At 43.1% G+C, this 24,956-nt stretch overlaps 2 protein-coding genes across 4 annotated transcripts in view; one reads left to right on the forward strand and one right to left on the reverse strand.

Annotated features, from left to right (window-relative positions):
* Positions 1 to 474: 474 nt before the first annotated feature.
* On the forward strand, positions 475 to 14,008 carry LOC111622644. The gene is made up of 7 exons (XM_023365053.1): positions 475 to 878; positions 2,175 to 2,306; positions 11,438 to 11,578; positions 11,696 to 11,849; positions 11,985 to 12,154; positions 12,486 to 12,589; positions 12,660 to 14,008. Exons 1-7 carry the CDS (start codon positions 785 to 787, stop codon positions 12,804 to 12,806), a joined length of 942 nt encoding a protein of 313 aa, XP_023220821.1. The 5' UTR covers positions 475 to 784; the 3' UTR covers positions 12,807 to 14,008.
* The window catches only part of LOC111622641 (signal peptide peptidase-like 2A), a 38,972-nt gene continuing 28,022 nt past the window's right edge, over positions 14,007 to 24,956 (reverse strand). The window contains exons 1-15 of one of the 3 annotated variants that reach the window (XM_023365047.1): positions 24,634 to 24,776; positions 23,435 to 23,545; positions 22,030 to 22,218; positions 21,256 to 21,330; positions 21,027 to 21,166; positions 20,741 to 20,925; positions 19,363 to 19,459; positions 19,167 to 19,280; positions 19,023 to 19,104; positions 18,877 to 18,951; positions 18,750 to 18,803; positions 14,705 to 14,807; positions 14,558 to 14,635; positions 14,327 to 14,481; positions 14,007 to 14,256 (exon numbers count right to left, since the gene is read on the reverse strand). In XM_023365047.1, coding sequence (XP_023220815.1) covers positions 14,158 to 14,256; positions 14,327 to 14,481; positions 14,558 to 14,635; positions 14,705 to 14,807; positions 18,750 to 18,803; positions 18,877 to 18,951; positions 19,023 to 19,104; positions 19,167 to 19,280; positions 19,363 to 19,459; positions 20,741 to 20,925; positions 21,027 to 21,166; positions 21,256 to 21,330; positions 22,030 to 22,218; positions 23,435 to 23,545; positions 24,634 to 24,645 — 1,569 coding nt within the window. In that variant the 5' untranslated portion in view covers positions 24,646 to 24,776 and the 3' untranslated portion in view covers positions 14,007 to 14,157. Of the gene's footprint in view, positions 14,257 to 14,326; positions 14,482 to 14,557; positions 14,636 to 14,704; positions 14,808 to 18,749; positions 18,804 to 18,876; positions 18,952 to 19,022; positions 19,105 to 19,166; positions 19,281 to 19,362; positions 19,460 to 20,740; positions 20,926 to 21,026; positions 21,167 to 21,255; positions 21,331 to 22,029; positions 22,219 to 23,434; positions 23,546 to 24,633; positions 24,777 to 24,956 lie in introns of those variants that run through there. The other 2 variants (XM_023365046.1, XM_023365048.1) reach the window with 2 other exon arrangements.

Consider the following 24,956-nt stretch of genomic DNA (forward strand, 5'->3'; position numbering starts at 1 on the left):
CCGTCCAAGAAGATGGCGTAAAATCTCGGCTAAACGGACTTAATTAGGGACGGGGGACAACGACGGTAGATTCTCTCCGCGCTCGTCCTTCTATTTTCCTCGGGATTAATTCGCCGTCTCTCTTCGCGGCCGGCGAGGAGAAAGTAACGTCGTTCCCTTTCTTCCGTGCCGAATAGACGTAACCTTTCGCCTTCCTTACGGGGAGGATTTCTTTCCCCTTCCGCCGCCGAAATAGAAAGAAGAGGCGCGACACACCGGCAGAAATTGGCTGCGTCGTATCTCGGCCGTAATTGATGGACACCCGAATCCTTTTCCTAAATCTTTTGTCCTAAGTGTGATTAATGACGTAAGAGCGCGTGGGGAAAACGGATACGAAAAAGAACGCGCCAATGGGGCGAGAGACGGGACGCGGTGCGAAAGATACGGGGGATATTAGCCAAAGGCGCCGGACACCGGGTCGGAGAGCGGGCGCGGCGGTTGGCGACAATATTAAAAGCGGGAGGAAGAAAATTCCGAAATGGAAGAGGAGGGTTCCGGAGGAGATCGGACGGGGGAGAAAAGGGGAGGCGACGGCGCCCGGGCGGGGGAGGCGGAGAGAGGGCGCCCCGATAGAGCAGGCGCGGAACGGACCAATGGGAGAGAGGGACGGGCGTCGGCCGCCGTGGAGCGCCGAGCCGACGAAAGCCGGTAGGAAAAGTCGGCGCGAGCGAACGGCGGACGACATCGGACGCCCGAAGCGTCCGTGGGGATGGAAGATCTGGGTTAATCGCCACCTCATCCGAAAATGAACGCGGGACGGCGCTACGCGCTGCTCGTCCTGCTCTTGTGCGCCGCTTATCCGGCCGAACTCCAGCGAAACCAAACGGATGCGCCCACCGGTGAGTACCTCTTTCCCTTTCTCCTCTTCCACCCGGGCCACCCCCGACCCGGCGCACTTTCCCCGCCGCGCGCCGGGGTTCGAACCCCGGAGGCCCGCGCTTTTCCAGTTGAACGGCGCGGGAGGAATCAATTAGCGCGATTTGTTTGCTCGGTCGTCGGGGTTACGCGCGCGGCCGGGTCCGTTTCCTTTCCCGATCGATAACCCCGAAAACGGGTCCGGCCCCCCACCCCGGTCGGACCCCGCCGCCCAAACGCGCTTCAAACTATTTTACCGGAAAGTTTCGCGCGGGGGGAGGCGATCGTCTTTGGAATTTGCCGGTCGGCCGGGAGGAGGCGGAGGAATCCTTTGAGAAAAATGACGGGGAATACGGAATTTCCCTGGTCGGGTGCGGAGCGTCGGAATGTTTTCGCGTCGCCCTTTTCTCCCCGTATCGATCGCGCGCCCGTATTGCGGCGCGGGCGCCCATACCGACCTCCCAAACTATTTTTCTTCCGTTCCGTCTTCCGTGGAGGAAATTATCCTCCGACCGCGCCCTGTCTTAATTATTCTCCGCTCGGGACGAAATCTGAAAAAAAATCCCTTTTCCGGCGAAAACTACGTTCTTCCCTCCTCCCCGCTCCCGGTAAACACGGGAATTTATCTCGTCGGATTCTCGCCGCCGACGAGATAGATTCGATAACTGCGGTCGGAAGGTGCGCGCGGTTCCCTTCCTCGCTTCCAATTTATCGACTCCGCTAATTTAGCCGAAGCTCTTTACACTTTTTCCCTCCAATCTCTGCTAATCCGTGGAAAGGGGGACGAAAAGATCCGGTTACGTCACTTCCCTTCTGTCCGAAAGAAGATCGGCGCGTGGTTAATCCCACCACCCGATTGGGAGGAAAAGAACCCTCCCGGATAACTTTGGAAATGCCTTTATAAATGTCCCGCCGGAGGATTTCGGTTCTTCGGCACTTCCGGCTTCCTCCGCTTTCGTTGGCATTCCCCGCCAAGGATTTCGATCCGAAGACGGGATGGACCCTTGGTCGTTGGTCGCAACCCCGTGGCTCGCGAACGACCGGTCGGAGAGGCGAATAATCGTCGGTTCCGAACGACGAGAAAAAGCGTTAAAAGACGACGTTGGCGACTGGCAAACGCCTCGGCGATTTCTCGTTTTTCCGCCGGCCATCGAATGGCGCGTTTATTTAATGGGCACGGTCGCTCCAATGCCGGGTGGATTGCCCCTTTAATCCCGGGAAGCGATGTGTCCGGCGGAAATGCCCACGTTTCTCAAGTGTGGACCACTCTCTTTCGGCAGGTGCGGCGGTGGAATGCACGGAAGACTCGGAATGCGGAGACGTGGAGCAGGTGGAATGCGACGCGGACACGCGGACTTGCGTCTGCAAAAAGAGCAATTGGGTGCTGTCCGCAGGAGGCAACTGCTTGCAGGGTGAGTCCTTTCCTTCTCCTTCCCAATTAACCTGCTTTGCAAAGTTTATTATTTTCTCTCCTTCCACGCGCACTGGCGGAAATCCTCCGCGCCCGGTGTATAGGAACTTTCCTCCCCACTGGCGGTTCTTCGGCACGGATCCCCTTCCCGTCGCCACCGCGCCAAACCTCTTTTCTTATTAATTACCCGGAAGAATACGCCATTTATAATAGTATTCCGCGGGAGATGGGGACGACGCGGGGGCAGGGGCCGTGGGAACGTTCCCGTCCGACGAAAGTAAAGACGAAATAAGAATTTAAAATGACTGTCGATTATCGGTAATTACCGCAAATTTCCTTCTCTCCGTCGTTCCCTGGGGGATAATTCCCCGAATCGGGTTAATTTCCCTCTCGGTAACGAAGAGCTTTCGGACGCGGATGGGGCTCTTCTCCTTTCGACTGACGGGTGCCGAGGAAAGAGGGAATGTCGGGGGCGCGACGACGCCGTCCGGTCGCACCACTCGCCACCCGCGGACGGGGCCGGGGCGTGTCGTCGCCACCGTAACGGGAATCTTCCATTCTACCCCGAAGGGGGTGGTGGGCGCCCTTTTTCCTATACGCCTTTGGCCGGGAAGACAAATTATAAACACCTCCGCCGTCGCGTCGCGCGAGAAAGATTTTCCACTTTCTTATCCTTTATTAATACAATAAAGGGAACAACGGAAAAATCCCTTTCTTTCGAGGGTGGCGGGGGCCCGGATACGACTTAATAGAGCAATTATAATTTTCGGGAGGGCGCGAGAAGGTTTCGGACACATAAGTCGTTAACAATGAAAATGGAGTGGCGAGGCGGGAGAGAAAGGCCCGGTCTCCGAGAGAAAGGAAAACAATTGTTAGAAGAGGCGTTCCGTATGTCAGAAGAAATTTCGGTTGAAAAAACAATTGGTAGAGGCACCCGCCGCGGACCAGACGGAAAATTCGACTCCGGGCTTTTCCTGTGGCGTTCTAGGCTATTTACGACGTGTTTCCACCGGGTAAGACACGGGAAAGACGAAATAAATGGACATTCCGCCACCGGGCCCCATTAATCTCTCGTTCTACCTCCGATTTCCATTCCAATTTTTACTCTCTCCATCCTTTTTCTCCGCCGGAACTCGGCCAATTCCTCGGTCACACCGGAGTCCTATTTCCACCCGTTTATCACGGAGGCGTCGGAGCGTGGCGCCCGACGGAAAGGAGAGGTGCCCGTCGGTCGGGGGTGTAATTAACGGCTGAAAAGGGACGTCCGAACGTCCGATCGATGCCTCCGTTTCTCCTTCCCTATCTCCAACGCCGACGGTCGATGGAAGTTTTGGGACGGCGCCCAAACCTCTCTTCGATCTTCGCCTCCGTCTGTCGGTCCTCTTTTTTTCTGGTGACGAAACCGTACGCTTCATTTTCTATTTATTAGAGATTCCCATCGATCGACGTTGGCGGGGGAATTATAAAAAATCAAAGTGGCTCCTTCCTTTAATAAAAATAAAACGTATTGTTTGGATCGGTGGCCGAAAGCATTGTTTTAACTCGACGCTAGACGGGAATAGGAGCGGGGGAGGTGGCGCCGTTCTCTCGTCCCCCCGTAATTAAATCGAAATTTAAAAAAAAAAAGGAAAATATTTTAAAGTGGAAACCACGCCCGGACCCGAGGAGAAGCCGCGTTTCGTGACGGAACGGAGAACGGAACCCGATCTCCACACGCGAGTTGGGTTCCTTCGAAACCCGACAACAAATGTCGCTGGGTAAAGGTCAAATCGTCGCCACTCTCGCCAGCGTCAAACGCCACTCGCTCCTCCGTCGAATCTGAAGAAAAACGTGGCGAAATTCCGTAAGGAAAATTGATTTTACTTCCGAACCCCTCCATCTTATTTCGGTTTCCAATTGTTTAATTTTAAACTGGAGAAACGGGGTGGACGGAATATTAAGGAGAGAAACTTCCCCGCCCTACCCCCGCGGCGTATTTCGATGCCGACGATTGTTTATTCGTCGGGCGTCGCGTTTCCGTATAGGAGGGAAGGGTGGACCACCAACGAAACGATATAAAGGGGAGGAGGAGCGAATGCAAATACGCGGTTCCTATATAAGAGCTGCCGGAGAACGTATTACTTCCAGAAAATAAATGATTTTGGGAAGATCGACGCCGGAGAAAAGCGACGTAACCATAAAGCATCCTCGACCGAAAACGTAATAACCATAACGACTAACGATTCGTCTAACTTGTCCCGGGGTGGATCTGCGGGAAAATAAGCCGGAGGAACACCTAAAGCCCGTAACCGGCGTAAAGACACTACCGTAGAAATTTGCATTTAAAATCGGATCCGTTCCCAAATCCGGCGGATAGAAAATAACCACGTTATCCACGTTGGCCCGTTACGTTTGGTAGAAATCGGTCGTCCACCGCCGGCTCGGGAGGAATTTTCGCCTCGCGTATCGAACGGTGCGTCGTTACGCGTTACGCCCGGCAAATTTTCCGTTTGTTTCGAGAAAAGGACGACTCGGTCTGTAAAATACGTGGGAGACCATCGACCGAAACGGGTCGCGCGCCACCTACTTTACCGATCCATTCCGGGTAACGGATCCAGGTTTCTCTCCACCGCGCCTCCGTCTACGCGGTAACGGAAGTTCGGAACGTAACTTCCGTTACCGCGTAGACGGATGGTGCATTTTCCATCCGGGTTCGAAGGGGGAAACAAAGTAGAACCGCTTTCGGAAGGGGATGCCAAATAACTCTCTCTCTCGGACTGGAAGACGATCCTCTCCAATTTACATAAAATTTCCCGGTCGTCGTCGCTCTTATCGCCTCGCCGGTTACGTCACTTTTCCATAATTCTCCCCCCGCTTACCACCTCNCAAATTTTCCGTTTGTTTCGAGAAAAGGACGACTCGGTCTATAAAATACGTGGGAGACCATCGACCGAAACGGGTCGCGCGCCACCTACTTTACCGATCCATTCCGGGTAACGGATCCCGGTTTCTCTCCACCGCGCCTCCGTCTACGCGGTAACGGAAGTTCGGAACGTAACTTCCGTTACCGCGTAGACGGATGATTTAAACGTCCGTCTCCGGAGAGCCCTCCGCCTGGCCGGGAATTGCCAAATCCTACGGGACTACTACTATCCGCTTTAATCCGTTAAACTCCGTAACGTACCGGTTATAAAAATCGACACCTTATTTTCTTGTCTTTCTTACTAGTTACTTGTAATACGTAAACGTATCGCTTTAAGGAGGAGTTACGTCCTCTACGTTTGTACATTTATATCTCTTATCCCCCGCCAATACGTTACCACTTTTCTATTTCCGAGTTAGTACGCGTGTATTTTCCGTCCAGGTTGGAAGGGGGAAACAAAGTAGAACCGCATTGGGAAGGGGATGCCAAATAACTTTCTCTCTCGGACTGGAAGACGATCCTCTCCAATTTACATAAAATTTCCCGGTCGTCGTCGCTCTTATCGCCTCGCCGGTTACGTCACTTTTCCATAATTCTCCCCCCGCTTACCACCTCGTCCCGAGTGTACCGACGTCTTTATCGACACGTAAATCGCTCCCTCCCGTTACCTAAGCGAAAGAATAAAGCTGGACGGCGGATTTCGAACCCGGACTCGAGTAAAATCGCCGCGCGTAATTAACGTTAGCCGTGGTTACGTCGCGGCCCGGGTTAAAAGTGGAACGATTCTTCCGGACTGGAAAGATTAACCAGAGTGGCGGGTTCCGATCCCCGGGGGAAGGTAGCCTAAAGGCGTTTGTAAGGCGTTAAGGCCACCTTCCCCTAATGTTTCGGTAGCTTTTATCGGGCCGCGTCGTTCTTTGTTATTCTCCGCGCCGAGCTAATTATAATTTACAGAAAGGCAAACAAAAAATCCCTCCGTCGTCACGACATCCGTTTACGTGTCGTCTAGCGGCGATTTATGCGGATGATTTTCTCCCAATGAGAATTCGAATTTCCCACCCAACCCCCCTTTATTGTTATTGATTCTAATTCGCTTTTCGAAACCCCGAACGACGGCGGCGTTGGTAACGGTTTCTAGGGCCGTACCTCGGTATAATTTCGCCAATTTTATAATATACGGGACTTTTGTGGAAATTGTCTAGAACCGCCCCGTGTCCGATTAGCTCCGTTTATTAACGTTGGCCCGACCGTCGCGTCATAGGCATAAACGGACGATTTAATTTATCGTCGACGAACGGAGGCGGGACGCGACGCTTTTCCGGTCTTTCTTTTAGTAACTGGCCACTCTTCTATACATTTTTTGGGGTAGGGGAAAAGGCCACGACGGAAAAATAAATGGAAAAGTTCGTTTCGTCCACTCCTTCATTCGCGGAATGTGGCCAGATTCCAAGTACTGTACTGTACGTCTCGGGAACGTTCGTCGGGGGTTCGGACCTTATGGCAAATTTCGTTTTATTATCCCGGAGTGGAGAAGCGACAGAAAAAGAAAGCATTTCCTATTCGGTAACGGAACGGAGATGGCGACGACTTTCGGCAAAAGGGGAGGAAAATGACTTTCCAATTTGGCAGAAGGTCGGAAATTCCGCAAATCGCGTCTTTTGCGGAATTTCCGGGGAGCGTAAAAACTTTCGTTCCAAATTTTTACGCTTCCGGGGAGGAGAAATTCCACCCGCTACGCTACGGGGGGGACGAAAAGACTCGTACGTGCTTCCACTCGACAAAATCCGGGATACGTCGTTTCGGGTAGAGGGAATCGTTCCGGAAACGACTTCTCCGCGGAAACGTAACGACGAAAGACGGCCGGTTCCTCCCGCCCCTTTACCTCGCGGGTGGAAACGGAGGGGGAGAGAATACGTCCCGAAGAAAAATTGCCGCGGAAATTTCGGTAAATTGCTTTTTATTTTTTTCTCGGGGCACCCGGTAATTAAGGCTAATTCGGTCGGGTGCGGAATTAATTTCCCCGTTTATTTATCCGGTAATTAGGCCGGGCCGCCCTCCTCTTAATTAAGTAGTTAATGGACGGTCGACCGCCTAATTAATATTAACTGTTTCGCCCGCCTTTCCTCGGGCGCTCCTCTACCTTTTTCTTCCTCCTCCAAATCGTCCCGTTTTCGCATCCGCGGCCTCTCTATTTTCCGGGACGACGCTCCGGAAACAAACCGTGCAAGTCCGTACCGACGTCGATCCGTTATCTGAAAATTTCGGGAATTGGAGGTGAATTTTAGGAAACAAAGAACCCATCCGGAAGAAGCTTATTTCCAGCCGCGGGGAACGACCCTTCCAAATATTATTATAATAACAATAGAGGATCCAATCGATCCGTTATTACGGTATTTACCGGATGAAGCGCCGACGTAAAATCGATGGAATCGATCGAAACCGGGATTTTTCCCCCTTTAGATCGTTCTTTGGCTTATCAAAAGTTCGGACGTTTTTTGGAGGAGGGAGTCTCCCCGGTAAAAGAAAATAATTACACGTTTTTAGAAGGAAAATCTCGGTGTTAAAATTAATGGAACTCTGGCCGGAAGAACGTCGTTCCATTATCCTAGGGATTTTTTTCCTCCTCCTCTCTTCACGCTGTAACATTTCGCTCCTTTATCGTCTATCTCGAACAGTTTCCGTCGGTCGTTTCTCTTCGTTTTCTTCCCTTCGGAACGACCGTTACGCCCGCATTTTTAGGGAAAACGTAGCGACAAAACGTCACTAATTACCGAGTGTTCGAATTAGCCAATCCTAAAGTATATATTACACAAAACTCTCTTTAATTTTATATATTAAAACACGATATTACTAGGGATTCCGCTGGAGGAATTCCCTCCGAAAAGTCGGAATTACGTAATCTTCGGTGATAACGGCCTAACATTTCGTCTATTAACACTATTTACTATGTATAAATAGCGTAGGGGGCCGAATGTAGAAAGACGAAGAGTTTGTATTATCTCGATTTCTAGTGTTTTATTCGTCTCGCGCCTCTTTCTAAATATAAAACGCTACGGCCACCGAATTTTGTGGCGGATTAACCCGTCCACCCCGGTCTATCGGATTACAGTTAAGCTACATAATACTTTCCGCAGGCAAAAGCCGAGATAAGAAGTAATAACACTCCATCCCCGGGGTAAGCCAGTAAAGAAGCGTCGATAACTCCGCAAACAAAGCTTCTCTTATCCTTAAACCCTCGAGCAAACTAATAAATTTCCTTTCGGAATTAAATGCTTTTTATACACGTCTTTTTACACAGCAAATTTCGATTCGTTGCCGTTCCGTACTACCAACACGCGCTTCTTAAACTATTCCTCCCTACTTAAAAGGCGCTTCCGAAAGANTTATCGTTTAATTAACCCGCATTAAAACGCGATAACCAGAAAACGTTGGCTTTTTCCTTCTCCGGGAGATAACGGCCTTTTGCCGCCATCTTTACAAAGAAGCGTCGATAACTCCGCAAACAAAGCTTCTCTTATCCTTAAACCCTCGAGCAAACTAACAAATTTCCTTTCGGAATTAAATGCTTTTTGTACACGTCTTTTTACACAGCAAATTTCGATTCGTTGCCGTTCCGTACTACCAACACGCGCTTCTTAAACTATTCCTCCCTACTTAAAAGGCGCTTCCGAAAGATTGGGGTCTGGCGCTCTTTACCCGGCCATTTTCTCTCTCGGTGACGTACCCAGAGCGCCAGACTAGGCTAAGGGAAATGGCTTATAACTTAAGTTGTCCGGTGGTATATTTAACAAAAATAATAACCAATCCCGGTGCGGGTACTAAGGATCGATGCGCCGATTGAATTTAATTGATTGTCGGTTCGGTAGGTGTTTCGTACCTTCCTACCGCGCTGTGTCGTACACCTGTACGACTACGAGTCGGAAATAAAAATTTACAATAGAATCTGATGAATTTTCTTTAAATTCCTCCATCGGGGAGTGCCGGAGTAATTATTATTCAAATATTTTTAAATCGGCTCCCTCCGCGGGTACTTCCGGATCCGAAGTCGAACGGTCCCATTCGATTCAACGGCCATGGATTTCCATTATTTGCAGCCGGGAGGGAAAACGGGATTCTTTCTTCGTAACTATCTTTTCCGATTTCCTGGAAGAATTCGATCTTCTAATTATTGCTAGTGGCTAAAAGCCTTTTTCCTCTCGGCGTAACCAAACTTCCGGAACGCTTATCCCGGAAATTTCCGCTCTCCCCCCACCGTCCCGGTAAATCGATTAGGGATCGACGGTTAATGGGAGTGGGGAGGAATTGGAGGGCGGTGAAGCGACCGAGTTTCACTAATCCCATCGTTTCTAACCTTCGACTTTTCCCTAACTGATTCCAGTTTTACCGAGGGGGTCCTTTCGGATCCGATACGGAGCGCCAATTTGGCGCACGGACCGACGATTCGACGTATTCTCGCCTAGAATCGTCCAATGAAGTGGCGGAGGGGAGGAACCACTCTCCCTTTCAATCGACGATATTGGAAAGTTCGATCGCAGCTAAAACGAAGAAAAAAAAAGTCCATCTTCCGATTTCCATTTCGCAAATGACTTTCTCGCCCGATTTTTTCCGCCGGTTTACCTAAAATAGCGATCCCCGGGACTCCGAGAAGCCATTTTGACCGTCCAAATTAGTCACCGGAGTCTTCGAAACACCTAGCGAGATATCCACTAAAATAATAACGAATTCGTACCGATCTCTGGGGTCCGACTGGGAATTTCTACCCTTACGCCCACCGATTGTCCTCTTCCCTTCCATTTTTGTTTAGTAATAAAAGTTTGGTGACGGCAAAAGGATTGGTTAATAATAAACGGGCGATAACCGTAACGGCCCGGTTAGGCCGGATAATTTCTTCGATCTAACTGCCATTCGGCTCGATTGTCAATATTTAAAGGACGGTAGACCGGAACCAAACTTGGGAGTCACTCCCGAATTTTTTCCGTTCCGTTCCCGAGGATTGAGATTAGGCTGGGGCCTGATCGCCGAGTGAACCGAAATGGGGATTTACGATCGAAGGTACTCTTAAAATGTATGGCGGATTCTCCCGTGTGTCGTCATAAATTCGAACCTCGTTTCTTCGTAAAGATTTCGGTAGTTTCCTCCGTAACGAACTTTTCCCCGGGAGAGTCTCCGACTGCTCCTACTGGACGACTTTCTAGGTATTATTACCTTCTCTCGTGGGTTGGAAATTGAAAAGAAATGGTAAAAAACTGCACTTTGGCTCACACACTCCGGGCTAAAAATGGATCCCCGGAGAGGATCCGCGGCTGTTTATAAGCCCGAATTGGCGCCGGTAAGCCAGGTAACGGATTGCGCATTCCCAACCGCGGCCAAGCGTAAAACGGAGTTTCGAAACGTTCCTATTTTGCGCTTTCGTCTCTTATTAAATAGTTTTATAAGTAGCCGAGCGACCATCCGTGGAAAACTATTAAAATTCGATCCACTCCTTTCGTCGCCGGGCGATCGAACTCCATCGATCACGGAGTTCTCCAAAGACTCGGTCTTCGGTTCCCAGCTTATTTACCTCTTCGGCGGCCGAAACTAATTTAAGATACGCGAGAAGTCGACTAATAATCGCCTGGGCTAATTAACGGTTAATTAATAAAGGAAATATGACGTCGCCGCTCGTTCGACCCAAAGACGATTTTCCCGGAAACCGACGCAATTAGGTTACTTTTAATTATCGTTTAATTAACCCGCATTAAAACGCGATAACCAGAAAACGTTGGCTTTTTCCTTCTTCGGGAGATAACGGCCTTTTGCCGCCATCTTTACCGCTACTTCCGGTTCGTATGGGTTTCCGGGACAGAATTCCACCGACTTCTCGGTATCCCCGGTCCCTCGGTGGCCGCCAAATTTTCCTCCTCCCGCGGGTGATTTTTTTTCTGGGTGGAGAGAGATCGGAACCGTCGTCTCTTCCGACGTCGGGGCCAAATAAATGGAAAACTTCCGCTCCAGATGTCGGAATATCCGGACTTCTCCCTCCTCTTAAATCGTTTCTCCGTCGCGATCGATACTTCTTTCCCTCTCTCGTCGTTTCGTTAACGGAATCGGAATCGGTGGCTTCTGTCCCTTATTAATCTCCGATTTGCATAGGATTCCGGAAGTGATTATTTGCCAACGGGAGGAGAGAAACGAACCCGCCACGCCATCTTATTCTTTCCCTTCCCAAAATCAGATTTGTTGGTTTTCAGGAAAAGAGTTGCGCGAAGAGTGCGTGATCGAGGAGCAGTGCCGAGTGCTGAACGGAAATTCCACCTGCGTGGACAACAGGTGCAGCTGCGCCCCCGGATTCATCTTGCTCGACGAAGTGAAAGCGGTCACCTGCCAGTTAGGTGAGCGAATCTTTCTTCCCTTTCCCTCCCCGGCGGGCGGCGAACGAATTGGGGCGGAGGCCTTCTTGGGGGAGTTGCGGGTTCTTTGGCCGTCTAAAGCGGATTGTTTCTTTCAAGAGAGAGAAGTGTTGACCACCCAGACGCCGGGAGAGCGAAACGAAGGCGATTCGGAAGGATCGGGAGGAATCAAAGACAAAAACGTTTTGATCATCCTCGTCGTCTTTGGACTCATGTTCATCGGAATATGCGTGGCCCTCAACATGTTCAGCAGGTGAGTCGTCCGCCTTTCCACCACCCGCCACCTCCCGTCCACCCACGCCTTCCCTCCCGTCGACGCGTAACCACGCGACTCTCCTCTTCCGATTTTCCCACCGAGCTAAAATTCCACCCGATTGTCGTTGGACAGGGCCAGATTCCGCAACAACCGCTCCATCTTCAGCAATCCGCACCCTCGACTGATGCACATCAAACTGGGTAAGAAGAAGGGGCACCGACGGGGCAGCCACGCCAGCATGCAAGGAGGGTCGCGACAGCCCAGCGTCTGTTCGCAATTGTCGCCCCTCCCTTCTCGAGCGGGTAAGTACCGTTACTTTCCTTCCCTTCTTCGCTCTCCCCTTCCGAAAGATAAGACTGCGCCCCCTCTTCCTCCCCTCGTCACCTTGTTTGACCGAATGTCTTCTCGAAACAAAGGGAAAAAACCCAGAGATATTTTTAGTTTATCGACGGAAAAACTTGGTTTGTAGAAAAGACCAATCGATGGAAGCGGGGTCCACTTTTAAAAAAGAAATTCGGCCGCGTTTATTTGTAGCCCTTTGCGGAGGAGAGGGAGCGCTGCTCGTATCGGAAGGAGGGGAAGAGCGAGAAGTGTCTACGTCCACTCATTTTTCTGGTATGAAACGTGTGGCAGGCAGCAGACGCCCCAGTCAACAGAGCTTGAGAAGCAACCCCGACAAGAGGACGGACCAACTGGCGGGGGGCACCGTGCTGTCGGTGGACGAAATCGCCAAAAAGGTGAGTTTGCCGCGTCGGCCACGGCGACCGGAAACGAGGGGGAGACTGACGCCGTTTTGTTTGTGTACAGTTGCAGGAGAGTCCCCGGAGGCCGAGCAGCGGCGCCGCTCATCCGGTCCAGAACGGACCCAACTCGCCCACCATCATAGTGACCAACGCGCCCGGACGCGGGCGGATAGACGAGGCCGGACTGTCGTCCTCCCCCGTCAACGTCTGACCCGGGCGGGCGCCCTCTTTCGTCTTCGACCATTCCATTTTACGATTAGTTGCGTCGTTTCCGGGCTGTCGGCCGCGTCGTTTCCGGACGCGGATTAGCCGGTAGCGCTCGGTCGAGGATTCTTCTATTCTTCTTTTGTCTGGAACAGAACCATCACTTTAAAATCTATGTCAATCGTTTTCGGGCCTCCGACGGCGACGCGCCGCGCCGCGCGGCCCAGCTCCGCGCGGGCGCGCCGCAAACGGATCTCCCGGACGCGTCCTCCGAGCTATGCATCTTCCATTTCGCATTCGTTTTCGTCGATAGCTAGGCGTAGAACGTCGTCACCGACCAACTATGCACCAGAAACGCACGCAAAAGCACGACAACACACACACACGAACACACGCACTCACTAGGCACTCGAACCGGCGCGCGCCGCGGAGACGGAGGACGCGCGAGTTTATTTTTCTCCCCGGTGGAAAAAGTCTACCGCGGCCCCCGATCGCCATCCACATATCCCCGGCAAGGGAATGTAAATAATATAAATATGTAAAGGAGGGGGACGATTGTAGAGTTTTGGTCAGGGTGCTCGGCTAGGATCCCGGCTTACGGCAATTCTCCGCTTCATATAGCATGGGAGTGGACGGACGGTCCTTTCCAGTTTCTCCTTTTTATACACGAAAAAACAATTATATATAACAGTAGCGCCTAGAGTTAAACAGAAGAAAAAAATCACTTCAAGCCCAAACAATTACCGAAAAAGAGAGAGAGCGACCGTCGGGAAATGGCAACCGGTTCGACTGGACTCTTTTTATTTATTTATTTGTTTGTTGGGTTGGAAGGCGAGCGAACCGCACCGACACCCCCACCCCATCGGTGTTAAAATGCAGGATTTGAGGTGCCCGCCACCGCCTTCTCTTCTTCGTCTACTTCCGGTTTTCGGTGGTTTCGGTCGCCCGTCGACAGCTGGGACCAAACCTCTTCCGCTTCGGAACGCCCCGGGTCCATTTCTCGATCGGTTTTCGTTCCGCGTGGGACCAACGACCGAAGGATCCTGTACTTTATCATCGGAACGTGTCTCCCGCACTTCCGACTTCCCTTTTATACTGTCTTTGCACACACGTTTACTTGTACGATTTCAAAATACCCCGAGAAATAAAAATTTGTATCCCGTCGCCCCCGTTCGTAGTTTTCCAAAACGGAGCCGGGTGACAAAAATACAAAAAGTTTCCTTTATTCCACGCTACAGACCGAGACACGCCCGCCGCCGGCCAAAGAACCGGAAGCGCGATATGGACAGACGGCGGCGGACGGGCCTTTTAAGTACAAAAATATCCTTCTGTCTCTCTCTTCCCGCCCCCGGCGGGACTCACTTCAACAGTTCGGCGTCCTCCGCCGCTTCCTCGGTGACTTCCGGCAAGGAGGGAGTTTCCACTTCCGGCGAGCTGGCCAGCTCCCGACCGGTTCTCTAGAAAAGGCTAAGGTTAGTTGGTCCGCGGCAGCGGAGGGTCGACCGGACGACGACAAACTCTACCGACCTTTATTCCCCACCACAGCCGGCGCAGGTCTCCTCGGAACCATCCCGCCAACAGGAGGGGGAGCAAGGTGGCCGGAACCAGGTACAGAAGGGCCGGTTGCGGCGTGTTCATCAGGTACAGGGCCACGAAGGTGACCAGCAGGCCCGAGCCGTAGGCTGAAAAAAACACAGAAAAAGACGCGTGGGTGGAGGAAGGACCGGCGACAGAAGAGGAGGAGGACGAAACACTCACCCACGGAGGACAGCGCGAAGTAAACTCTTCCGGTGTCGGCGATCAGGTCGAATCCGTGGCAGTAGGCGATCAGCAGACCTGAAGAGGGAACGGTATAGGGTTAGAGGAGAGTGAAAGCCGAGGGCAACCGCACAGAAAGGAACTTACCCGGAACCAGGATGTCTCCGAATCCCAGGAGCGAGTAGTTCAGGTAACGACAAACGCTCAGACCGTTGAAAGTCAGGTGCGGCACCTTCAGCACCATCGGGATCTGTCCAAACACCAAATTATTCGTTATTCGTGTCGGAAGGGCGGAGAAATTCCGCTCGTTTCTCGTTTAGTTCTCTCTAGCGATTAATCGCGATCGAATAACCGAGAGCCCGTTGCGCCGCTCCCTTTCAAATTCCGCGGGTAGGCCATCCGGATTGGTAACGTTTCGTAACCGCGCGCGAATAATATATTTAAACGGCGCTAGAATTAATTTAGTTTCGGTCCACTACACTAATCGGGATATATTCGTCGTTTCGGTTTATTAAAAGCCGTTCTACGTCTCGCGCTTCACCAAACTTGGCGAAATTAACCAGAGTGGAGAGTTACGGAAGGCGATTAATCTTATTCCTCTCCTCCCCGTACATTCTATAACTTTCTCGGAGCGTAACGCTTATTTTCCCGGAGTAACCTTCGTATCGTCGGCGGACATTCCCCTCCCCTCCGCCTGGGTAACGGTTACGGCGCCGAATCTATTTCGTAAACGTCGGACACGATCTAACTAAATAATAACAGAAGATAACAATAATAAACGTTACCGAAAACATTCCGCGGTAACAACTTTAACGACGAAATTACTTCGGGACATTCCGAAAAACCGAAAATTACCGAGTTAATTATCAATTCCGAAAGAGGAAAAAATTTAATTCTCTCCCCTAATCGAGGTAATTACGAAAATTCCTTTCCCGCGCGCGCATCTAGGCCTACATTTTATACAGGAAACTTCTCTTCCCCAGTTTAATATCGCCCTCTAAATGTAAACCCCCCCGCCGCCGATGTAGTTAAAGGTTAGAACCATCGATTATCGCCGACGTAACCGTAGGTGTAGGCCAAAGATATTACCAATAATTTCGCTCATTAATCCCACCATAGACATAAAGTCGTAACTATTTGAAAATTGGAATATTCCCAGATGCGCAAATTTACCTGGGAATATTCCAACTCTGGGAATTTTCCATTCACGAAAAAAAAAAAAACTGGCGTGTTTCCGTTCTTCCCTGCAAAGGTGCAGAAATTTCGGTACGTATATTTGTATAACGGTAATTCGGTTTAGAGGCTAGCTAATTCGTTTAGGCCAGGTAACGGAATTGGGCGTGGGAGCGGTGTCCATGCATAATTTACGCCACGTTCGGTTGGAATTTGGCAAATTACGAGGAGGACGGACTTCCAGCTCCGGTGCGAAGAAGAGAACGTCGAGACCGATTAAAGTGCGAAGAACGACACCCGTCCGTCGGGGGAAAAAAAGTGGATTACGAAGGAGCCGAACTCGACCGGTCCCGAGTAATTCGGAGGAGGAAGAAGAAGAGCGTGTAACTTAATTACCGGGGATAACCAAGAAAAATTGTAAATACGTCGTGTTCGATGTAACCGATTAACACGTAAATAAACGCGATTTTACTCTACCGAATCGTGTCTTTATTTTCGCCCCGGTCTTCCCGGAACATTCGCAAAAATTCTCTTTCCAAATTAATTACTTTTACGTTGGAAACAATTACGCTTTTCACAATCGAAATTATGGAAATGGGGGGAAAAAAGTAAAGTATTTACCGTCATTAAGGCATTTTTATAAAGAGAAAAATGCTAAATATTTTCCAATTCTCTCGGTCTGGCCGCATCCCTCTCCCGTTATTACTACGCGATAATTACGCATATTAAAGAATTAATGTAATTCTATTAAAGTATATTATAACAACAACTAATTTCGATTTTTTTTTCCTCGGCTGTTAAGAATTACCGACAATTAATAACCGCGCCGACTTGGTTTTTCTATCGTACAACCGGTGTAATTCCAGAAATATTAATATTTAGGTTATGTTCCGTTATTCCCGGATACAACGCTGGCATATTAACGCCGCGGATCGATAACCGGGCGGCATTTTTTTTTTTTTTTGGATTAGCGGAAAATTATTCTCCAAAAATATTTTATGCCGAATACAAAGGCATTAAAATTTAAAGGGCAACGGGGAAAATATTTTTCTAAATTATCAAATACTCCGACCGCATAAGTTTTCGAAAGGTTAACCTTGCGAGAATAAATACAATTTGCTGGAACAGCGATCGATATTCTTTATCTAAATTTAATAATAGTAGTTCATTTTTTCTCTCTCTCCTACTACCCCGCGGGCGCTAACGGGCCTTAATCGGGAAGGGACCCGACGACAATTCCCTGGGATTTTTTGCGCCAATCTTTAGATCTAGGGATAAGCGGAATAAATTTAGTGGAGTGTAAATCTAACGCGCAACTTATAAACTAATCCGCATTTCATTATTTACAAATTATCCCAACCGACGTTATAACGTTTGCAAAAGTCGAATCGATCGAAAGCAATAATTATTTGGGCGTGGAAGGAAGAAAACGATGGCCGATCCGCACTGTTTAAAATAAATGAGATATAACTTGTATTAACTTATTTTGACATCGATAACCATTGATCTCCTCCGCAATTTCTGTAAGTACTGTACGGAACAAATTACATTTCCTCCGCAATTACCGCCATTCTATTTTCGACTTTACTGGTCTGAAAAATTGGGGTAGTTTTACAATCGAGAAAACAATAATTAAACTCTTAACCATGCGGGATATCTTTGACGGTTGTTCGGAACTCAAACTATTCTTATCTTTAGTCAAAAACCTTAATTATTATACTGTTTATGTCGACAGTAAAAGAAACAAGAAATGTGTTTTCTAATTTCTAAACTTTTTGCTAAACTTCTGTACTCGGGAAATTTGTTTTTATCTCCGTGCCAATCGTCTGATGTCTCCTTTTTTAAAGCAACGTGGAAAATTTAATGTCGGGTGTATTATCCCGCTGAAATAACAGACTGTGGGGTGCGATCGGTGATATTTAAGTCGATAATGGGATTTACCTTCCGCCACTCTTCAAAGACTGTGAAATGTTTAGTAACAATAACGCGTAATCTGAGCCGGAACGTTTATACACTTTCGCGATTTGGTCTGATAATTTTACCTAGAAAAATAAGCGCCAGAATAGTTTTATTACTATACTGCATCTATGCAACCCATGTTTATTCATTCCGTATTTGGAATTCATTTCGCTTCCATTTATTCCCGAATAATTCTTATTTTTTTTAAAATTACAAACCGGAGTATTCCTGGAAGAAGTCAAACTTTCACGAAAAAGCTTTTTAACTCGATATATAAAATGTCCTTTGCTACACTATGCTTTTAAGTTTTCTTTTTTTAAATATAGTTTTAATGCAGCATAACATAATAATAAACAAGTGAGTAATGAGAACTTATTGAGAAACGTGCCGATTTATAGCAACAACGATATTTTATTATTAAATGAGAAAAGAATTATCTTATCACTCGTTATATCCCAGTTTGTGAATCTTGACCCAATTCATTGCGGTTCTACTAGAGAAAACATTAAAGAGAAAGTAAGTTCCTAGTCAGTTGATTATCCTAACATTTAATCTTTTAGTCATTCTAATTCTGTCGTCATTTCTAGTGAGCCAAAATATAATTTTTAATTACTCATTTATTAATTTTTTTATATTTGTTTTGAGGCATCAATTATAATTTTTTTTTTTAAATCTTAAGATTCTGGATAAGACATACGCATTTATTATGGCTTAATTTTAGCATCGGTGTGATTAATAATTTGTAAGAATATAAAACTTGGACTTGGAAAGTACAAGAAAAAATTTAGATAAATATTCCAATTATCCCTAGAGTTATTCGTTGAAATAAATAAATCTTCCGTGCATTCTTCCGGAATTAATTACAGATCGGACCTGTGAAACTAACCGTAATTTCGTATTTGTTGTCAAAATGATTACAATATTCTCTCTGTTTACCAATCAATCTAATTACAATATATCATTAAATCTGTTATCGTGAATATACCATTTACAAAAATAATTTGTTTTTGTTTTAATTATTATTACCGTGCTTTCATAAAAATATCTTAAAAATTCTTACCTGTTCACCGGAAGTACCACCCGTTGCAACTTCTACCATGACGCTCTCTCCTTTCTACAAAGGTACGAAAACGGAATGATTAGAACAAAATTAGTGGCGGAGTTTTATGCCCGCGGTCTCAACTTACCACAGTTAACAGGGGAGTGACGAAGACGAAAAAGATGTCGTAGAAAAAGAGCAACACTAACAAAATTGTGCATATCTGTAAAGAATAAATAACAGTATTACAAAGTATTAAAACCTGGTAAAAAGTTTAGAAATCTAAGTAATTACCTGCAGATTTGGAAGTCTAATTGATTGTAACAAATTTATGCAAAATGAAATTCCCAATAGATCTTGAAGAATCCAAGAGTAGCTAGAAATTAATATTTAGAGCTTTAAAAATTTTAATGGTAAATAATGGCAAGTTCTACCAACCTTTCTTTTCTCAACACCAGCCAGGTCAGGGAGAGGGCTAGAGCCGCGCATGCCAGAACCATCTGTCGCACCTGACAGCTCCACTTGGTGCCAAGTGCGGAACATTGGAAGAAACTATAAAATGCAATTGTATTTCAAATCACTACTTACATAAAACCAAAGTTTTCTTGTGTCGTAAAACAGAAAATTCACTCACAGGCAAGTTCCGACGGGAACCTTTTGCATCAGCGCATTTAAATTTTGATAAACGGAGATGGCGGAAGCCAGAACAAATAATCCAATGATGATATAAACTAAAATGCATAAAAACTTTTTATTAAAATTAAAAATTCTTTCCATACATATCACATAATTATCAGGATAAAAATGTTATTATGCATTTAAAAGACTATTGCATAATTAAATACAGCTATAATTATGCAATGCTTTTAATGTGTATGTCAAATTTGTAAAATCATCAAATTTTTATATATAAATAGACTAAAAAGTTATCTTTTTTCACTAAATTGTTTATAAAATAACTGCAACATAGCTAACAATATAAGATATATTATATAGTATAATTATACATTGTTATTTAGTATTTATTTAGTATGGAAAAACAACATAATTTTCAAAAGGAAAACCAATGTAACTACTATAAATATTTGATTTATTTTATATGAAAATTTGTTTATTAATTTTATAAAAACAATGCCTGAAAAGCTTATTAAAACAATAACACAATTCTTTACTAATTTTATGGCAATATTACATTCATTTCTATTCTCATTATTTTATTATGAAAACAGCAAAGAGTGCATATGTTAACTGTTTAAATTTCATAAATTGTTAACTGAATTTGGTAATTTATGACTGTTACTAAAGTAATAAATTACTACTTCAATAAATATGGTATTATTACTATTATTTAAATCTTCCAAGATATTCAAATTTATGAATTGACTATCAAAATAAAGAGAGAAACTATTAAATTTAATGGCATAAGCATTTTGATAAATTTTTCAATATTCAGGAAATAATATTTACTCTCTTCTACAAAATATAAAAAAAGTCATTGTTTAAGCTTCCTTAAACACAAAAAAAAACTGAAATTTTTTTTTCAATTTGAAGCAATAAAAATACACTTTTCAAAAGACTTTTTAAATGAAATATAAACTATTTCCTTCTAACTGTATGATTAAGAATTTTTTCAGTGTCTTTAACTACTGTTATGTGTAAGTGTCCTTTGCATGTTATTCTAATATTTGCATAATTTGCATGTTATTCTAATCCTTCTCTATCAAAAAACAAAAAAAAAACTTAATAAAATGGAGTATGTTTTGTCTCATTTGAATACTGAAACATATCAACAGGAAGAGAATCATATGCAACAAATGATATGGATTCTCTCAATACATTTAGAAAGATAATGAAATTAATTTTAACATTGTGAAAATTTTGGGTTAATTAATATAACTTGTGAGACTAACATATCCCAAAGAAGTCTGGTTTCAGACAGTCTGAAAATCTGAAAAAGAATTAAGTGTATTTAATGCTTAAAAAGTATATTAAAATAATTATAAATTATTTACCTAAATAATTAAAACAGAAGTAGAGAAGAACAAGCATTAATCCCATGCAAATCACAAAGACGACAATGATTAGCGGAGAAACATTGAGCGAACTCTCCTCTCCCTCGGTGGATGACTGGGAGGACTGTTGCACACTCTCAGAATTATTTTCTGCTTTTGGAAGCTTGCTCATTTCTTTCAAGTGTCTGGATGGCAAACGAATCATTTGTAATAAATAAAAATTAATCAATTATCTGTTTAAAATTAATCAAACCAGAAAAACGAGCTTCTTTCGAAGCACGCTTACAACGAATGCCGAACCACTCCCGACCAGTAAGATCCGACCACCACCGAAAACACGGCAAAAATCCATATAATCAAAAGACTGTAATCGAAATTTGAACTCGGTGGCGAATATAAGAACACTTTTGCATCGGGTAACAGATCCTAAAAAACCAGTTTTCATTATTAGATTCACTTTTAATTTATTAAAAAAAATTGTGTGTTTTATCTCTTGGAATTATTTAAGTGTTTACCTGTAATTTCTCGGAAGTTCTATTTGTTATCCAGACAACTGGAATATCGAGTTTGTTTGGAGGATCTTCTTTGACCTATTGGAATTTGTAACGTTTTAAAATATTTGATTCTTAGCACAATTTAAAATTATACAGACTATTAATATTCACAACTACAAAATAATTATAATGAATAAATAAAATAAACTTTTTAACGTGCAACTTAAAATCCGTTTCATTTAAATTTCTAATACATAAGAATATAAAGTAACAGTATTACAAATTTCCTTATTCTGATTTCAAGAGTTTTGATTCAAATAAAACATACAACTTCAAAAAAATATTTTTGGAAAAAAATTTTTTCCCCCATTTGACTAAATCAGCAGAGTTTATTATTCTTTTTAAATTTAATATATACATCCTGATATTACAAGTTCTAATAGAGAGAGAGCTGCTGATACTTCCAAAAATATCATTATAATAATAAAAAAATACAAAATTTATTCAACCCTTAATTAAATAGATTTATTTATTAGACCATTCAAACTTCAATACATTTTAACTTTACTTTCTTTTGTTATATTTCAAATGCATTAAAAAATTCTTATTACTTTTCATCACTAAATACTTATCGTGACTAGTACGACTGTTCAACTAGATAGATTATTGTAGCTATCCACTTCTGGAGTTCTTAGAAAATATTTACTTTCATTTTTATAATCTTGCATATAAAAATATTAATCTGAAAACACTGATAAATCTTTGACTAAAAACAGTTTAGAAAAAATCTCTCACCAACATCTCCGCCGAACCGTACGTCAGCAGGGCGAGCCCGCCACCATTTTTGATAACTTCGGCCTGATTGAATAAACTACAGTTCTGTATCTGGACCAAAACCGCATGATCTTCAAATTTTGTGTCTCCTTCCGAAGATGAATTGTCACAGGTGTTTAGTGTCGAAGCGTAATAGAGAGACTCGTACTTCTGTCAAGGCAAAGTTCATTTTTTAATGAGGGATATCGATGTTCTTATTCATACTTATATATTCTTTAAGGAAACATTAGCATATCTTAACATAAATGCTCATTCATTCATGCAAATATATGATAAATTTAATACTTAAAATAAAAATGTAGTTATATAATTAATGAGCTAATTTTGGATTAAATTATCGTTATAAAATGTAATAATTTATAATCCACTTAAAATGCCAAACAATTAGACTTAATGCAAGAACAACTTAGAAATATATAAATTTCAAAAACTGAATACAAAATCAAGATCAATAAATCTAAAAAAACGAAAAAATTGATTATTTAATCTGCTGTATAAAATTTAAATAAGAATTTTTAAATATTTTATCGACAATTTTTAAAATTTTTTGCTTCAGAAATATTAACAAAACGTATATTCGGTTCTATATCTCAAAATTCTTTTGGTTTAAGTAAATATTTTAATCAAGTTTCTAATAATAAATTCTAGTTATTTATTTAAAAAAAATATTAAATTAAAACAATTAATAATTTAATTCTAATTTTTTAAACCCAATTTTAAACTGGAATAAACAATTTTAAGATTTCATGCTTTGAAATTAAGAAACAAAACAATTTTTTTTAAAAATTCCCAAACAATGAAGATTTAAAGTAACCAAACCACGTCAAGTTATTTTTGAACGGCTTTCCTATTATTTGCACCATCTCGGCCTGTTTAGTGACCCAAATTAAGTTTATTCCTTTTTAAAAAACGATGAATTTTTGATAACTTGACATTTTTCAACCAAATAAAATTTACTTAAATTATTTATGAATTTGAGAANAGACCTTCAAAAAAATTTTAACTAAATAAATAGAAAAATTTTATTAAAGTACCGGATTAACTTTGAGAATTTAAATTATGCAGCAGTTTTATAAATATTTTACAACACTTCTAGCTGGTCTTGGAAGGAGAGATCTAATCAACACACTGTAACATTTAAGAAAAAAGCCTTTCCTCTTCCTTTATATTTAATCACTTTGTGCTTCAACAAAGATTACGTTATTTCCTCAAAGTAAGCATTTCGAGGATAAATTACCGACAGGATAAACTATGAACAAAATCTCCGGCAGTGCTAGCGAATGGTACAAAAATTTTAACATTTGATTTCCTTTTCCTTTGGGAATGAATAAAAATAAAAATACGAGGTACCAGAAACGTTACTTACGTCTTCGTCTATTGTTTTTGGTAAGCTGGCATATTCCGGATAATATATCATGCAGAATTCCATCTGTGTGTGACCAGATTTAACAGAGAGAACACCATAATCGCAAATTACCTGTAAATTTAAAGCAGATCGTTAAGTAAACAAAAAAGAAATTTTCCATTAAATGAACAATAACAATTTATCATTCGATATTATGTTTATATTCAATCTGGTTAAATGAAATGGTCAAAAATAAGATATTTAGAAAATAAAAAATAAGTAAAGAAGTAAAATAAATAAACTTAACATCTATTGCTTTATAAAACTAATAAGCAGACAGTTTAATAATTAAATCTGAAAATCCAATATACAATTAATATACTCATAATTCCATTTTTAGTTGTTTTAATGTGTGTCATTTAATTTAAATTTCTGTAAGCTTCTAAATTGTTTTATCTAGATTTAAAGTCACATTTTGACTAAAACAAAAAAAAAACAATTTTTAATTAATTAATTAACTTTTAATTCAATTTACTTAATTTTTTATTACAGTAATTACTATATGCTTATACTACATATAACATTTTGTTACTACTAATCATCAAATACATTCTCTCATTTCTTTACATTAATATATTTTTATCATTTAAAATATTAATCATCATCATTTTAATAGCATATCATTTTAACATGTCAAAACTAAAAATTAATTAATTAAAATTTTACTTTTGACATCTTATATAGGAAATGCAGTTTGTGCAATTAAGAGTAGATTGATAGAGCAAAGAGATGTTATTAAAGGAAAAGCAATTACAAGGTTATCGCTATAACTTTTGGATAAAAATGGTTTGCCGTAATGGAAAAAATCGTATCGACGAGATTGTGATTTCCGGCCGGAATAGGGAAATTTGTTACTAAGTTTGAACACAGTCTTAAGATTATGTTAATTTTAACAAAAGAGAACAAGAGAGATTCTAGCATTAGCATTTCAATAAGAATATTAAAAATTTGTAGAATTATGTTAATTACAGCAAATATCTTTTTCCCTAGAATTATTGCAGATTGCAACATTAATTTATAATAAATCATTTGATATATATATATATATTCACACAAACAAAACATATTATTACTTGTTAAATATTTTATATTTTTAACATCAGAACTTAAAAAATCTTTGTAATTCTATAGTTTAAAATTTGTGTTTGAGTTAATCTTACCATTCTGATCATATCTATATTTATCTACTTAATCTGAACTGGATGGTGATGGTGAGTGCATCAGATGATTTCCAATAGTCCAATATTTAAAATTTTTACTTCAATATAAAATACTAGTTTAAATTATATAATTCAATGACAAAGCTTATTATATGTATTGAGTTCTATTCTATGCTAAAATTTACGTGCACACACTACACCCACTAGCATCAATTCATACACAATACTCTAAGGATCATACCTAATTATTCACTGAGAAAAAAAGTTAGGAAAGAATCACCCTATTATTACTCCTAACTCTGAATCACATTCAACTTCAAAGT

Source organism: Centruroides sculpturatus, unplaced genomic scaffold (assembly GCF_000671375.1).
Source record: "Centruroides sculpturatus isolate CEXI.00-Female unplaced genomic scaffold, Cexi_2.0 scaffold340, whole genome shotgun sequence".
Taxonomy (NCBI): Eukaryota; Metazoa; Arthropoda; class Arachnida; order Scorpiones; family Buthidae; genus Centruroides; species Centruroides sculpturatus.